Genomic DNA, 16,204 nt, shown 5'->3' with positions numbered 1-16,204 from the left:
GTGTGGTGTGGACATGGAGTTAGGGTATTTAACCCTTCTATTCTGATTGCTCAGGGATTATATTCCCCTATCATTATTTTTGTCATCAGATATTATATGTGTCCTGCCTGATATATATTTTGTAGTTGCTGCTTTGGTCAGATATTGGGGGTTTTGACAGATTTATATATGTACTATTTATATGGTGTATATTTTCCCCATCAATACATATATACCCTTATCACATTATTGGTGCCTGTTGTTCTGAGTGCAGTATACGCTTGTGTGTCATATTCTGTATCATTCTCTTTGGTTTTTGTAACATCTTGCCCTGCTGCTTTTTTATGTGTTGTAATATTTATTCAATAAATTTGATATATTTTTATATGGGGATTGTTCATCCTTTCCTATTTTGATGATCTAGAACGTGATTTATTATCTGTTCTCCACATTTTTTTCTTGTACGCACATATTTCGGCCATGATTGAACAGCACATGGATGACATGCGTGTACCACGGCCCAATTTAAAGAGGCCAGGGAGCACAGTCCGCAAAATGGGCAGGAATAGGACCAGTCTTAAGTTTTTCTGCAATTTCGGATAGGAGTACGGACCCATACATTTCAATGGGCTCATACATACAACTGTAGCTTTTGTAACTTTGTGTCTGGCCACATTTGAGAGCCACAAATACTGGAGCATGTCCTATACCTGTCCACACTTGTGAGTCGGCCCATTCAATAGAATGGATGGGTCACTGATAATACCCGAATACCAATCCACTTGTTGTCCGTGCCATTTTCCCTGCAGACTGCACATGCTCGTGTGCATGTAGTCTAAGGCGTTGGTCCATGCTATAATGGTAATGATAACACGCTGTTCAGTGGGGGCCCAACTCCCACTACTCACAAGGACGGGGGTCCTGTTTGTCTGTCTGGAGCAGCAGGCTGAGCAAGCATACCCCCCCCGCCCTATTTATTCTCTATGACACTGCTCCCTAATTTGCGGCAGTCCCATAGGCAGTGAATTGGGTTGCAATGTATGTGCTTGGCCTGTTGCTCCATTCAGACAGGAAAACAAGGCCCTTGTGTTTGTGACCAGTGAGAGTCCCAGGGGTCGCCTCCCAATGATCAGAATGTTATTCCCTAGCCTATATGTCACTTTTGTAAATTTGGAGGAAAAACAGCATTTAAATTTAATGCAATTGAGGCAGATGGTGCACTGGGGGCGGGTCTTCTGGCCTGTGAGCACGGTTCTTGTTGCTCAAGTTGGATGGGTAATAGGCCAACTCCTATTGCACAGGGTGGCAGAAGATAGAAGGGGTCCAAGTGATCTGCCCCCAGTACCCCATACGCCTCATCTGTATGATGTTTCACAGTAGTCTCTGCACTGTCAGGAAGGTGCAGACAAGGAGTTCTGAGCTCTGACACTGGCTGCCTCTGATTGGAGCTCTGAATCACACCCCCTGCCTGACCCCGCCCCTTCTAACATTACAGAGCTTAAACAGCACATCAGTCACCAAAACTACCTGTGCTTGTTGCTCAGGAATGGTGGGGGCGAGAGAGAAAATTCCAACTGTGCTGGAATCAGTGGAGCAGCGACTATTAACAAAGGCAAAGAGCTAGAACTGGTGGTGAAAGGTGTTGCTGTGTGGAGCGCTGCTAAAGCACAGTTAGGTAAAAATTCTTTACACACCAAAGCTAAACTTACTGCAAATTAAAGGGGTTGTCCCATCACAAGGATCCTATCTATACTGCTTATTAATGTGAATGTAAGACTTTTCCTAAATACATTGCTTCAGCAAAACTGCTTTGTTTGGCCACTATCTCACTTTATTCATTTTTTTTGTGGCCACAGCCCTGACCTGAGTCAAGTGATGTATCTGCTGCTCTCAGGGGGGAGGGAGGAGGGGCTAAGTGCAGGGAGTGAGCCTGGGGGGGGGGGGGGGGTAGTTTACCCTTTTGGGGAAGGGGCCGCCAATGCAGGGTTAGACGCCGGCACGAGTGAAGCCAGCAACATCGCTATGCTTCTGCCCTGCATGATGCAAGCAGCGGCAGAAGCGATGGTGCTATTCCGGGGCGGGGGGCGGAATAACAGCATCGCTTCTGCCGCTGCTTGCATCATGCAGGGCAGAAGCATAGCGATGTTGCTGGCTTCACCTGTGCCGGCGTCTAACTCCCCGGCATCCGCTGTAATAGGCGGATGCTGGGGACTGTTAGACGCCGGCACAGGCACATCGCTATGATTCTGCCCTGCATGAAGCAAGCAGCGGCAGAAGCGATGCTGTTCCGCTCTGGGGTCACATATGCAAAGCCAAGCGGTGAGATGCCGCCGGCCCTGCGTGCAAGCTCATACACCAGTCTAGCCTTCACAATGCGAATACAGACCCGCAGGGTGTCGGGTCTGTATTTGCACTGTGAAGGCTAGACTGGTGTATGAGCGCGCACGCAGGGCCGGCGGCATCTCGCCGCTTGGCTTTGCATATGTGACCCCGCCCACCAATGACGAAACAAAGCCGGAAGACAGAAGATTTTAGAGGAACGAAGATGGGTGAGTATGTGACGTGGGAGTACCCCTTTAGGATTCAGTTTAATGAACAGCTACATAAACTTATGGCTCTGTCATCGTACAGACTAGAATATTCTGATATTCAAGATATTTTACAATGTTCAGCAAAGGTTTGAATAGGACTCTATACATCAGATTGATGCTTGTTCCAAATGCTCCCAAGATCAAGTCACTGCTGTCCTCAGACCTCTGTAAGGGTCTAGCACAGGTACCCCCCCCCCCCCCCCCCCAAAGCAAAGTCCAGAATCACCTTTAGGCCACCGCGTACTGTAAGCACCGCAGCTCTTTACATGCGAAGTCGATGGAATTCTTTCTCACCCCATCCACACTTTGCAGAAAAACATCCGAAGTGGACATGCTGCGGTTTCAAAAACCGTAGCGTTTTTGGAAATCGCAGCATGTCAATTATACCTACGGAAACAATGGCGTTTTCCATATTGATATAATTGAAACAGAAAAACTGCAGAGGAAACTCTGTGAAAAGCGCTGCAGGAAAATTCACAATGCGTTTCTGGTGCAGTTTTATCCGCAGCGCTTTTTGCAACACAGCCTAAGGCTAAAGCCCCACGTTGCAGAAACGCAGCTTTATTTTGTGTTTTTTTGAGCCAAGGCCAGGAGTGGATTGAGCAGAAGGGAGAAGTATAAGATCTTCTTCTATATTTCCCTTTCCTTTTGTAGTCATTCTTGGCTTTGGCTTAAAAAACCGCAACGAAAAAAAAGGTGCATTTCTGCAAAGTGGGGTATTAACCTCAAATAGGATTTCGGAACCATGATCTGGATAGCCTTTCTTTAGGACAGGTCTGGCAGAAGTCTAACTCTTGGTATGGTCATTCAACTGCATTATGGCATCTACTTTGGATTCTCGGTCTACCCACCTTCACGACATACATACAACAGCGGCTGTGCAGGATATTACAGCTTAATCCCATATCAATGACCAGGACAAAGCTGCCATACTCCATACAATTGATACCAAGTAGAGATGAGCGAACACTGTTCGGATCAGCCGATCCGAACAGCACGCTCCCATAGAAATGAATGGAAGCACCTGTGATGCTGACTTTGCCGGCGGCCGGCGTCACAGGTGCTTCCATTCATTTCTATGGGAGCGTGCTGTTCGGATCGGCTGATCCGAACAGTGTTCGCTCATCTCTAATACGCAGCTCTTGCACAAGTGCTGATCTGTAAGGGTGCTGAAAATTGGACCCCTACCCATCTGATCCCGCTGGACTATCCAAACCAGTAGATCCCAAACTCTAGCTAGTGAGTCTTCTTATATAGTCTTTGTGCAGTTACCTCAGTGCATCCTTCCTATACATTCAGTATGATGGAAAAGATGACGACTCATGTAAAATATTGACAACGTTATCAAGTTTATTCACAATTCCAGGTAGCGATAAGTGGGAGGGGTGACTTCCCCACTGCTAGAAGGCCGGGATAATAAATGGTGCCTTTGTAAGCTACAACTCCCCACCATAGATGCACAACTAAAAGTCCTGATACATCTTTTTAATTAAAAAAAAAAATAAAAAATAAAAAAAATATTGAAGCGGAGCACTGAACTCACCCCTCCCACCACCAACCTGGTCAACGTGCTCCCTCCATACAACCCAAATACTATGGTTAGAAAGGGACAGGACAGGGAGTTAGTTCAGTTCTCCAGTACCCCTCAGAACAGAGCGGTCTTATAGTACAACACATTCGGCAACTTTTTCCATCAGCGTTCCTTACCAGTCTGCCAACCAAAAAAACGAAGAGGGAGCGGGGCCAAAACCGGCGGTATTAAGTCAGTGCACTTACGGAACAGAGATCGGAGTTACATGTGTCACTGGATAGGAGTTAGCTTCACCTTATATAAATAATCTCTTTATATGGACAAACTACGACAAGATCAAGAGAAAACACATGGAGAAGGAAATCAACTATGGGGTGGCCAAACAGTGACAGATCTTCAAAAGCAAAAAAAAAAATTTCCTCTTGAGAAAAGGCCTGCGCGGTGGCGAGGGCGCGTGGTGTGGGAGCTTCCGGGGCAGGCGTGTAGACTGGGAACAGATGGAGAGAGCTGTGCTTCGTCAAGGAGACATGGTGGTCCCTGCATGAAATGGAATAAATCCCAGGAGGGAGCTGCGACAATTTGTAGCCGGAGGGTCAAGCGTCATTTCTAGGTCACAACAACAAAATTGTCCCTCTTAATTAAAAAGGAAAAAAAAAAAATCTGTGCATCATCCTGGAGACCTGAAGAGAGAATAGAGAAGTTTATGTAAGTCTTCCAAGACTCTCCATCAATAAGTACAAGAGAAATGAGAAGAAGGGGGAGGACATTTCTTATGGAACAACACAGAAATTGATACGAAATGTAAAGTGTAGCTCCAGTTATAGCAGCTTTTCATAAAGGAATACTGTATAAACTGTATATACTCCAGTATAAGCCGACCCGAATATAAGCCGAGGCCCCTAATTTTACCAAACTGGAAAAACTTATTGACTCGAGTATAGGCCTACGCAGGGGGATCCACCATTGCAGATAAACTCTGGTCATGTGTATTGCAGTTTAGTAACTCCATGTGCCTCATAGTAATAGCAGTTAACCCTATCATGTCCCTCACATTAACCCCCTGAGTGCCTCACATAAGTTACTGATATGTGGGACATATGGAGGTAATAATTAGGTATCTTCAGAATTAAGGTCCTTTATTAGTAACCCTTATATGAGGCACACAGGGATTAATGAGGGGCATGATGGGGTTAACTGCTATTAATGTGAGGCACATGGAGTTACTGAAACTAAATTAATAACCCCAAATGCCTGACATTACTAGGAATAGTGACCCCAGCAGGTCCCTGTGTGTTACTGTAGCTTCCTCTCCTCCCTAGACAGACATCCTCTATAAGACACAATGAATCCTGGCCACTGACTTATCTGCAGATGTTACATTCTAGTGGCTACAGGACTTTTGATGACATCACAGTCACATGACAAGCCAATCACAGAGCAGTATCACTAAAGGACTTTCCCCTTCATTTAATTTATGCAGGTCCTTCACATTTCTGTGCTCCAGGGACCCTGACTCGTGTATAAGCCGAGGGGGCTTTTTCAGCATAAAAACTGTGCTGGAAAAATCGGCTTATACTTGAGTATATACGGTAGTACAGGTGAAAATAAGAAACTTTGTAATATATCTTATCTGAAGATGTTCTCCTGATCCTTGTGTCACAAGATTCTCTCCGTATTTGGCCTCACACAAAGACTGCTAAAGAAAAGGGAGGGGAGGAGTAGCAGGCTACTGGTTAATTGATTTATTGCCTCATTCTGTGTATTAGTAGCCTCTTATCTACAACCCTAGCAGTATTAAAAATGAGTAGCAGAGCGTAACAGCAACAGGAATTATTTGAGTATGTTTCCCAGCAGCCTCTTCATAAGCTAATATGTAAAAAGTAACTACCTAAAAAATGGGAAAGAAAACTAATTTCTTCATAACTCTTATATAAACCTGTTCTATTCATTTATGCAAAGTTGTAATTGTATAACTGGAGGTACGCTTTAAGAGGAACTGTCAGCTGTCTGAGTAAATACTCTCCAATGACAATACTGAAGCATCTTATCACGAAAAACTGTTCCTTCTGGAAGTACGGGCAAGAAACCGAAACCTGCATAACGGAGACCCCGGGCGCAGATGTGAACGAGCTCTGTTGTAGATTGTTACAATTTTTTGAGCCAATGCCAGGGGTGGACTGAGCAGAAGGGAGAAGTATAAGAACTTCCTATATATTTCCCATTCCTTTCGTGGCCATTCTTGGCTTTGGCTCAAAAAAACGCAACAAAATCTGCAACAAAAAAAGCTGCGTTTCCGCAACATGGGGCCTCAGCCTAAGTGCAACTTGCCCTACCATGACCTGAAGATCTCGTCTCTGAAGCCTGCAGATCTGTGACTGCCACTCAGAATAAAGGCTGCAGCTCAGTTAGAATAAGGACAATGTAAAGCAAAGTCCTCCAAGTGACCGTGTGACATGTGCAAGGAAATGATGTGCCGGCTTTATCCCGCTCAGCCATTACCTATATTAACGATGTCGGTCCTTATCACGATGCCGGTCATGATAATAGTCATCTGATCGATCTTCATGTGGGTCTCTGTGACGTCGACTGCTGCCTTCTCGTGACCGGCTGGGTGATCTATCTCTGGAGCGGTGTCGCTTCCTATGGAGACAATATATCAGTTGTGTAAACTGGTGGAGGACAACCCCAAAAACTTATACATTCCTTTCCTTAGTAATACGTGCCGGTAAATAGTGTACATCGCCAATCGTGTCTCACTAGGTCAGCTCAAATACCGTACCAAAGTACAGCTAGAAATCTACCATTTTATCACACGTTCCTCCATTTGCCTGGCACAAATCTACATTTGGTCATAACTCAGTTGGGATATTTAGGACATGGCTTACCTGCAAGAGTTGGCCTTGTCCTGTATTCCATGTAGACAATCTCTGAGAGAAGTCAGGAGGACACGACATCGATCATCATTGGCTACACGAGACTCCTTTATAACAGCTATAGCAGTCTCTAGGGTCTTTATGGCATTTGCATAATCTCCTGCATGGAGAGAGGGAAAAAAAAATAAAAAATTATATATATATATATACACACACACACACACACACACACACACATATACACACACAAACACACACTGTCTACCAATAAGTATTTGGACCCCTGTGGTGGAATAGAAAAACATTTCTTCCTATCCAATAATTGGTAGACCCCAGCAGATGTTTCCTTATGGATGGGATTGATGGACACAATACTCCCGCATGCCTGGTGACACTCCTGGTGTATGTGAGCCATCAGTTGGGTGCGGTTTCTTTGGCCAGCACTCGTCGGTCTCTATCTCCCAGTTTCGGGGGTCTGCCGACTCAGGGCACATTCCAACAATCACTGTTCACCTTCCACTGTGTAATCACATAGACCACTGTCCATTTTGGGTAATTCAGTTCGCTTGCTATGTCCCTTAAGGATCGACCATTTCTGTGGTACCCCACAATTACCCCTTTCTCGAAATTGGACAACTCTGCACTTTTCCCGGCATCTTGTATACGACTATCGCCAATGCTGTTTCCTATTGAACGGCGGAAGGCGCGACGTACATCACGACCGCAGATATCTTCATTTGCATGAGTGTCCATATACTTATTGGTAAACAGTGTATAATGGAAGAAGAACGAATACAAAACAGACAACAGAAGTAGGGTAGAAATTAAAGTGAATCCTACCCGACGTCGCCCCACATACAGCATTGGAAAGAGCGCTCCTTGATATCGCTCGGTTTCTGTTCATTAACTCTTCAAACTCTGCTTCACTGACTGGGGGTTGCTGAAGTTTCATGTCCCTGAAAACATAAAAACCCTTCGTGAATGAGCAGTCCTGACTGAATGAGAGGCAGAAAATACACCCTTTCCATCGGTGTGTAAATGAATAGTGCAGGCTAATATATATATATATATATATATATATATATATATATATATATATATATATATTATTTTAGAAATAGGTTTAGTTTCTACATATTAGACTATGAAGAGGGGAAGGGAGACAAATATATATATATATATATATATATATATATATATATATATATATATATATATATGCGCTGTTCCTACACTCTGCTACTCTGTACACTTTTAACACTGTTAGGTTGTAGATGAGAGGCTACTAGAAAACAGAATGAGGCAATATATACATTAACCACCCAGCAGGAGAATCCTACTCCACCCCTCCTTTCTCCATAGAGCTCAGTGTTTCCAAATTAATTGGATTTTATATATCATTCCAACCATATAAATAAAATACATTCTCCTGTCAGAGCACCCCCTTAAGCTCATATGGGTGACTGGAGGGGTAGGGGGGTGATTGGGCACTCTCTGCCTGCTAGTTACAGCAGGCCATACGAGGTGTGATGCCATCAAAGTGAAGCTCCCTCATTTGTCACGGATTTAACACTCACCTCCCATGTAGATAAGGATTGGAAATCATCTTGTATGGATCTGGTGGTGGACCGACCAAGGAATTTGGAGGAGGAAAAAATGCAGGGTTCAGGTGAAGTGCTGGAGGAACCCCGCCTGGTGGAGGCATTCCTAGTGGTGGTGGCAGCCTTGGAGGTGGGGGCATAAGGTGGGAGTAGTGCAGAGGAGGAATTGGAGGCGCTCGATATACATTAGGTAAGGCAGATGAAGGAGGCGGAGGAACTGATATTGGGGGACGAGGGATGGACATAACAGGGATGCGAGAATTGTTCTCAATGAACGGTGGACGTGCAAAGTAGGGCACAACATTTTTGGGAGTCTCTGGTCGTGGTGAAGACACGGCAGGCTCAGTGGGGCCGGAGAAGCTATCTGCAGGGTCCACAGAGTCCTTTGAATTAGAGACGCCCTCCGCTGTAAGGAAAGAACAAAAGCCTTAAGAAAACATACCTGAAAACAGATGTCATTAAGAAACGGCATCACTACGAAAATCCTGGCAGAGAAGACCAACCCAATAATATTTGGTGAAGTGTTCTTTGGTTGACAAAGGCCACTCTATAGAGCTATGTAAACCTGGCCACAGATGTATCAGAACAGAGGATGGTGACAAAGACAGGACCAACTATCCGAATACTCACAAAACCTGATGCAAGACAAGTGAACTTATAGAAGGGACGGAATAGAATAGCAAATTTCTAGTATTTCATAACTGGTGAAGGTCTGACCTCTGTTTCCCCCACCATGGCCTAAATCACCACTGTGCAATACCGCAGGGGGAACCAGAGGTTTGATCCAGAGCAGAGTGGTAAGCATTCTCACTTACCTCTTTGGCGCAATAGCAATATCCTCGTTTCTCCAAATATCTAATTTGCATATTAAAAAACAGCAATTTCTCAGCAATGGAGGCCCCGATTCACAAGGGGAAGCACTGTATCATTCACATGACCCTAACCTATCTATAAGGTTAGGGTCACCTGACTCCTTCTCCTGATAATACCATAGAAGTGTACCATCATGGTGGCCTTACTCCCTGCCCAGCGATGACGCTGAGCTGCGAGTCTGCAGTCTCCGTCCACTTGACTTGACTGACAGGCAGTGGCGTAACTACCGGGGTAGCGTCTGCCACAGGGCTCGGGACATTAGCGACAGCCGCTATCCCTGCGTTTTTGTTTCTTTTTTTTAATAGGTAACGGGCCCTATTTACTTACCAATCCTGGCAGAAGCCTGGATTTGTAATAGACACCGCAGGCCCCACAAGCACTTTCATTATACTCTGGGGTCTTTTCAGACCCCCGAGTATAATGATCGGAGGCCCCGGAGAGGTAAAGGAACATAATAAACATGTTACTTACCTTTCCATGATCCTGGCAGGCTTCAGGCCTAGTTGTGTGACGTACACAACATGGGTACAATATATTTTAATACCACAAGTGGGTGAAAGGTTCTTACTTTTGCGTGCAATCGCCTCAAAGAACGATAGGTTTTGCCTGTTTGCCAGTCGCACATCAAGCTTCTTTCCATTTACCTTCTTCGTAGGCAACTGTTCCAGAATGTGACTCAAGGAGGCTTCTGAAGAGACGACCACCTCGGCGTACCTACATTATAGGGAGCATTAACAATCGGACACAAGGAGAGACCTAGGACAGAACTGGGTGTTAGATTCCTACGGGAGAAAGCATTTGGTAACATTCACAAACGCAGACGTTCTCGTTTCCATACCTCGCAAAGACTTAAGAAATAGAAAACTCTGTGTGGCTTCCAGACCGAAGTCAGGCATGGGGAAGGGGTTTCCTTTGCACTTCTCACTGGGCTAGGGGCACTTTATTCATAGACTTGCTGGAGAAGGATAAAGGAACATTGCTTCCCTTGGGTTCAACTGCCTTAAAGTACAACTAAACACAGAAATGAAAACACTTTAGTCGGACCCCTGATTTTTGGAAGGCTATAAAAACCACTCAAGGAAAAAAACAAAGCAAAAAAAATTAAAATTCCTGTGTCAATAAGTGTTTAATAAACCCGGTCACACAGCCGTAGTGTTGGTCCAATGTATGTAATGGGAGCTATATGCACATACATTGCCATGGTTATTTTGTTAGAGGGGTACTCTCATAGAGACACCCCCTTCTTATACTGCGCGAGGTCTTGAAATCAGCTGATATTACCCGGGAACTTGCAGCTACATTTATTATTTTGGCCAACAAAGGGGTGGAACTTAACAGAAAAGGGGCAAGCTTTAAAGGATGTCACTTACTATTCATAGCACTACTAGCACCCCCAAATGATCAGGGGAAGGGGCCTGAATGTCCCCCTGAAGCATCAGTGCACTTGTGTGACCAGTGCTCCATTCACTTCAATGGGGCTGGTGGAACTACAGCCTCATAGGAATACGGGGTCTAGATGGGAAAGCAACATACACTATGTGATCAAAAGTATCCAGACACCCCCAAAAACATGGATTTTTCCTATTAGGTGCATTGTGCTGCCACCTACTGCCAGCTCCTCCATATCAGCGACCTCAGTAGACATTAGACATGGTGAGAGAGCAGAATGGGGCGCTCCGCGGAACTCACGGACTTCGAACGTGGTCAGGTGATTGGGTGCCACACATCACGCAGGTCAATGCCAAACGACGCCTCGCTTGGTGTAAGGAGCGCAAACATTGGAGAATTGAACAGTGGAAAAACATTGTGTGGAGTGACGAATCACGGTACACAATGTGGTGATCCGATGGCAAGGTGTGGGTATGGCGAATGCCTGGTGATCGCCATCTGCCAGCGTGTGTAGTGCCAACAGTAAAATTCGGAGGCGGTGGTGTTATGGTGTTTTTCATGGAGGGGGCTTGCACCCCTTGTTGTTTTGTGTGGCACTATCACAGCACAGGCCTACATTGATGTTTTAAACACCTTCTTGCTTCCCACTGTTGAAGAGCAATTCGGGGATGGCGATTGCATCTTACAACACGATGGAGCACCTGTCCATACTGCCCGGCCTGTGGCGGAGTGGTTACACCACAATAACATCTCTGTAATGGACTGGCCTGCACAGAGTCCTGACTTGAATCCGCTAGAACACCTTTGGGATGTTTTGGAACGCCGACTTGGTGCCAGGCCTCACCAACCTACATCGATACCTCTCCTCAGCGCAGCACTCCGTGAAGAATGGGCTGCCATTCCCCAAGAAACCTTCCAGCACCTGATTGAACGTCTGCCTGCGAGAGTGGAAGCTGTCATCAAGGCTAAGGGTGGGCCAACACCATATTGAATTCCAGGATTACCAATGGAGGGCGCCACAAACTTGTAAGTCATTTTCAGCCAGGTGTCCGGATACTTTTGATCACATAGTGTAGATGCGGCCACTAAGGGTTTTCAATGCACCAGCCATATCAGTATAATAGCGCTACCATCACTCAATGTTTTACCATGGCTGCATCACTCTCACCAGTCTGAGTGCTTTGAACACCTAAAATTCTTCCTAAAAATGAATACACTTCTCTGAGACTGGATCCCTTCGGCAGCATTATATGCTGGATCCGCTATTTAAGTAATTTCCTAATAAATACTGGAACCACCGTATTAAGGTATCGAAACTTATTTGTGAATGTTACAAAATGAACTTTGATTCTGGCTCCATAGTGCAGGTAAACATTCAGGATCCTCGCTCTCACCCTTTTGATTTGCCATTTGCTCGGTTTTCGGCAAACTTCAGTTCCACGGGGTCATGGATGCCAACCGAGCGGATGGCAGAGAGGAGCTGCTGATCTGTTGTCCACTGGGAAAGAAAGAGAGGGAGTGTCATGAACGGCAAATGTAATCTGACACAACAGGATGACCTTCCCCAACGCCACCCAAAACTAAGATTTCCCATTATAGTATTGCTTGTGTCAGCCTCTAGGCGGTTCTCTCGATCGATCAGCTGTTTGAGGTGGCTGCACAGCACCGGACATTTCGGCACTGGTTCTGTTTAGTATCACAGCTCAGCCCATTCACTTGCAAGGGACCCAGTTGCGATCAGGCTATGTGACTTATGGACGTGACCACAAGTGACCTGTAAATCGGACATGAGGCTCGGGAACCTCCACTGACACGTCAAGTGCCGGACCCCATGAAGCGTCAATGGTTGACCTATACTAAGGATGGATCAATTAAAAGGTCATGAAAAACATCTTTATCCAACTAATATATAAAACAGACTCACCCATGTGAAGTTCCCTATATACACAGAGGCCTTCTTGCGTACGTTATTGTACGTGTACAATACGGCCGGCGACTTCTTGTTAGATTCGGCTGAAGAGGCCTGTACAGGAGACGTCGGCTCATTCGTCTTCCCGTCAGCGTGAGCCGATCCAAGAGACGCAACCGCTAAGACATCATCGTACAAGTCTACCTGCTCTGCGGCAAATTCAGATTCCTAGGGGGAAGGTAAAAGCGGCATTATTCATCCCGAAATCCATCGACTAGGTAACATGCAAAAGACCATGAACATGCGATAAAGCAAGACGTACAAAGTGTCTGCAAAAGATTAATAAACAATAGGGAAAAGTGCGGCTATAATAGCAAACAGAAAAGAAACAAGCCAACCATGATACCACTATATAGTACTGTGTGTATACAGCACAGGTGCAGATCTGTGTATCTCTACGGTAACAGACTACAAAGAAGCCCTGTGTGTAGTCTGATACAGGTCACTCTTCTGGCATCGGGCCTCAGGCAGAGCAAATGCCCAAGGCCTCAAAAAAATGACTGTGCATGCGTAGAAGTTTGACCCCAGCTCTGGATATAGACGGGCAGAGAGGCCGTTTCAGATGAAGACGGAGGCGGCGCTGGAGATTTCTCTCGCAGCATTAGGGGACGCCCCCAGTACTGTTTGAGTGCTGGGGCCTGCCCCCTTTGCTGTGAGAGAACTCATTTACATACAGAAGAAAACCGGGATTTCTACCGAACGGCGACGCAGAGAAGACATCTAAAGGTAGGAGAAGAATAGCCTTTCTTAAGGATATTCCTACATGTTAGTCAGAAGAAAAGGGTATCCAATGATTGGATCCCTTTAAGGAATTTTTTTGCAACATGCTGCAAAGCGATATTGTTTGATATTGTCCCTTTCCAACAATAAGAGCTAAATGGCTCCCCCTACAGGGTCCTACTTGCAAAACTGGTCTGTACAGGATTGTACATTTTTGTTTGCTCTCTCCAGCACAGACATGCCGGATAATCCCATCACTACGCCTGTTCAGTTTGGTAAAAATAAATAAATCGCAGCAAAATCTGTGTTTCCTCAACATGGGGCCTCAGCCTAAAGTGGTATTTTGGTCACAATGAGTCACCCCCTACCCACAGGCCCAACCGAACCCTACAGTACATGTCTCTTTCCGCTCACAGAATGAGATTAGGATTAGACTTGTACAAACAGAGAAGATGTCATATAATAATTCCTCCGTAATCCATTTCTGGCTCACAGGCTGCAGGAAAACCTGCCAATAAAAAATAAAAAATCCAAAACACCCGGTAGATTTACTATACAAAATGCAAAGTAGTGAACAAGCTTAACACAATGTCTTTCTTAAGTTTTAGACATTTGCCTTCTATGTCCACATCACAGGTTCTAACCCTGCCCTCACCAACAAAACAGTAGGTCACCTACATAGAACCCCCCATAAGGGAAAGTTATAGCCTTCAATAGCCAAACATGTATCCAGTCATGAACCAGAGGAAATTACCTGGACTTAAAATGGCAGCAATAAGGGAACCTGAGCGAGACCAACTGAAGTGACAAATGACACCACACAATAGAAGTCTAGAGAAAAGGGGGTCTGACACCTGGGACCCCAACCACTCGGCTGACTGAAAAGACTGCAGCTTTCAAGGTGGGCTCTACAGCTTCTTCAACAAATACCAAGCACGGCGCCATCTGGTGTGTAGTGGCTGAGCTTGATATAACAGATCAGTCACACCGACTTAAACAGGAAACAGGCCAGTGACAAATGATGGCGACATCACTGGCCTGAAAAATTAATCCAAGTTCCGCAGACACGTCCAATGTCTGATCTGTAAGGGTCCCGGGTGTCTGACCACCACCATTCAGATATTGATGAACTAGATCAAGGATAGGTCATCAATATTTCACTCCTTTAAAATGTAAATAAAACTACAAAAAAAAAAGAAAACGAAAAAGTAAATTATAGAAAAAAAAAAGAATTTAATGGTAAACAGATAATGGGACAAATCAATGTGACATGAGGCGATGACACAGACAGCCTTATATACATTTATGTCACAGCCTTGTAAACGTGCCTGTCACAGTTTTATACACATGTATGTTACATCATTATATACGTGCCTGTCACGGACTTGTATACACGTCTGTTACAGCAGAGACACACAGTACATCAGTGCACCCTGCACGTGTCAGGTCATTTCTGGACATTTACATATATCACTCCTAAAGCCGCCATTTTGGTGGGGCTGACAAGTTATCTTATGTATTGGGGTGTCCTGACTTCCCTAAAGACAGATGGGGGGCAATGCTGGATTTCAAGGTATCAAGTATTAGCTTATTCCCCTCTTCCCAATTACCAAGTGTGCAAGTAGATTATATGGAGGACTTGGAATAGCTGTTTGACAAATAAGATGTTTGTGTAACCACAGACCATAATGGGGGGCTCTTGGGTGCGAGATGACGACATCCTCTTAGGGTATATTCACATGTGTTACAGAATATTGTGCAGCGGCTCTACTGATGTGAATGGGGATTGTCTCAGCGGCAAGCACATGCAGATGGATGGGACAGGCAACAAATCTGCTGCATGTGAATATAGTCTTACACTTCTTTATGAGCTGGAGGATCACATGACCGCTCCGTCCATTTAAAGGGATATTTACAAGTTATCTTCAATGCACAAGTGTCTGATCACTGAGATTCTCCAGATCACGAGAACAGGAGCCTGGCGTAGGCTGTAGTTTACACCGTGCTATACCACTGACCACCAGGGACAGGTAGGGGCAGTATTTGGTAGTCACCGGATACATAAAGGCTGCCGGGCCCCTATTCTGCTGATCTGTAGGGCCCCCAGCGGGCACACCGCCCCTGACCAGACAGGGCACCATCCTGCAGGAATATGGCAGCACAACTTTAAATATAGAAGCAAATGCCATGTGATCCATCTCAGCCAATCAGGAGTGAGGAGGGGGGTCACGTGCACAAACATCCAGGGTAACCCTTCCCCACCCGCAGCCAATAGCAGGGCGCAGGCTGTACATGCACTGGATAGGGCAGACATGACTATGGAGCCGTCACCACGCCCCCTACTGACGGCTGACAACAGAGAGCAGCAGCAGCCCGCCTGTCCCTGCCATCAGCCCACACACACATGCCCGCACACACAAGAAGTATATAGAAATAGGTGTACATCTCTCTTGGCGCCGGCCCGGGTCTCCCCCACCTGCATGAACTCCTCATCGGCGTAAATATCAATAAGATCCGCCCCGTCCGCCATACCAGGCCCGGGACCCCGGATGGAGGAGTCCGGCTGTGTCTCCCGGTGTGTGTGACGTCAGGCCGGGCTGTAGCCGTCCCTGGATCCCCGCACACGTCTCTCCGCACCGTGAGTGCAACTCTGCAGCTCCCACAATCCCGCGCTTACC

General features: G+C 45.7%; 1 protein-coding gene across 2 annotated transcripts; it reads right to left on the bottom strand.

Moving 5' to 3' along the window:
- Window positions 1–3,900: 3,900 nt before the first annotated feature.
- Window positions 3,901–16,195, bottom strand: CPSF7 (cleavage and polyadenylation specific factor 7). Of its 2 annotated transcripts, none has more exons than XM_075281351.1 (9): window positions 15,970–16,195; window positions 12,762–12,974; window positions 12,232–12,335; window positions 10,017–10,162; window positions 8,552–8,981; window positions 7,815–7,930; window positions 6,987–7,134; window positions 6,601–6,741; window positions 3,901–4,781 (listed from the first exon to the last, which is right to left on the bottom strand). In XM_075281351.1, the coding sequence occupies exons 1-8, from the start codon at window positions 16,054–16,056 to the stop codon at window positions 6,606–6,608; spliced, it is 1,380 nt and encodes a 459-aa protein (XP_075137452.1). In that variant the 5' UTR covers window positions 16,057–16,195; the 3' UTR covers window positions 3,901–4,781; window positions 6,601–6,605. The 2 variants fall into 2 exon arrangements, with proteins under 2 accessions (XP_075137452.1, XP_075137454.1); XM_075281353.1 differs by having other exon boundaries at window positions 16,003–16,195.
- Window positions 16,196–16,204: the final 9 nt, after the last annotated feature.

This window comes from Leptodactylus fuscus, chromosome 7, assembly GCF_031893055.1.
Source record: "Leptodactylus fuscus isolate aLepFus1 chromosome 7, aLepFus1.hap2, whole genome shotgun sequence".
NCBI lineage: Eukaryota > Metazoa > Chordata > Amphibia > Anura > Leptodactylidae > Leptodactylus > Leptodactylus fuscus.
This window is presented reverse-complemented; position numbering and strand designations above follow the sequence as displayed.

Excerpts from the sequence above, each read along its gene's own strand:
- CPSF7 (XM_075281351.1), bottom strand. The coding sequence starts at position 16,056 with ATGGCGGACGGGGCGGATCTTATTGATATTTACGCCGATGAGGAGTTC. Across the intron at positions 12,336-12,761 it reads ATATAGGGAACTTCACATGG|TGGACAACAGATCAGCAGCT; the intron begins GTGAGTCTGTTT and ends TTTCTTTCCCAG. Across the intron at positions 6,742-6,986 it reads GACAAGGCCAACTCTTGCAG|GAAGCGACACCGCTCCAGAG; the intron begins GTAAGCCATGTC and ends TTGTCTCCATAG.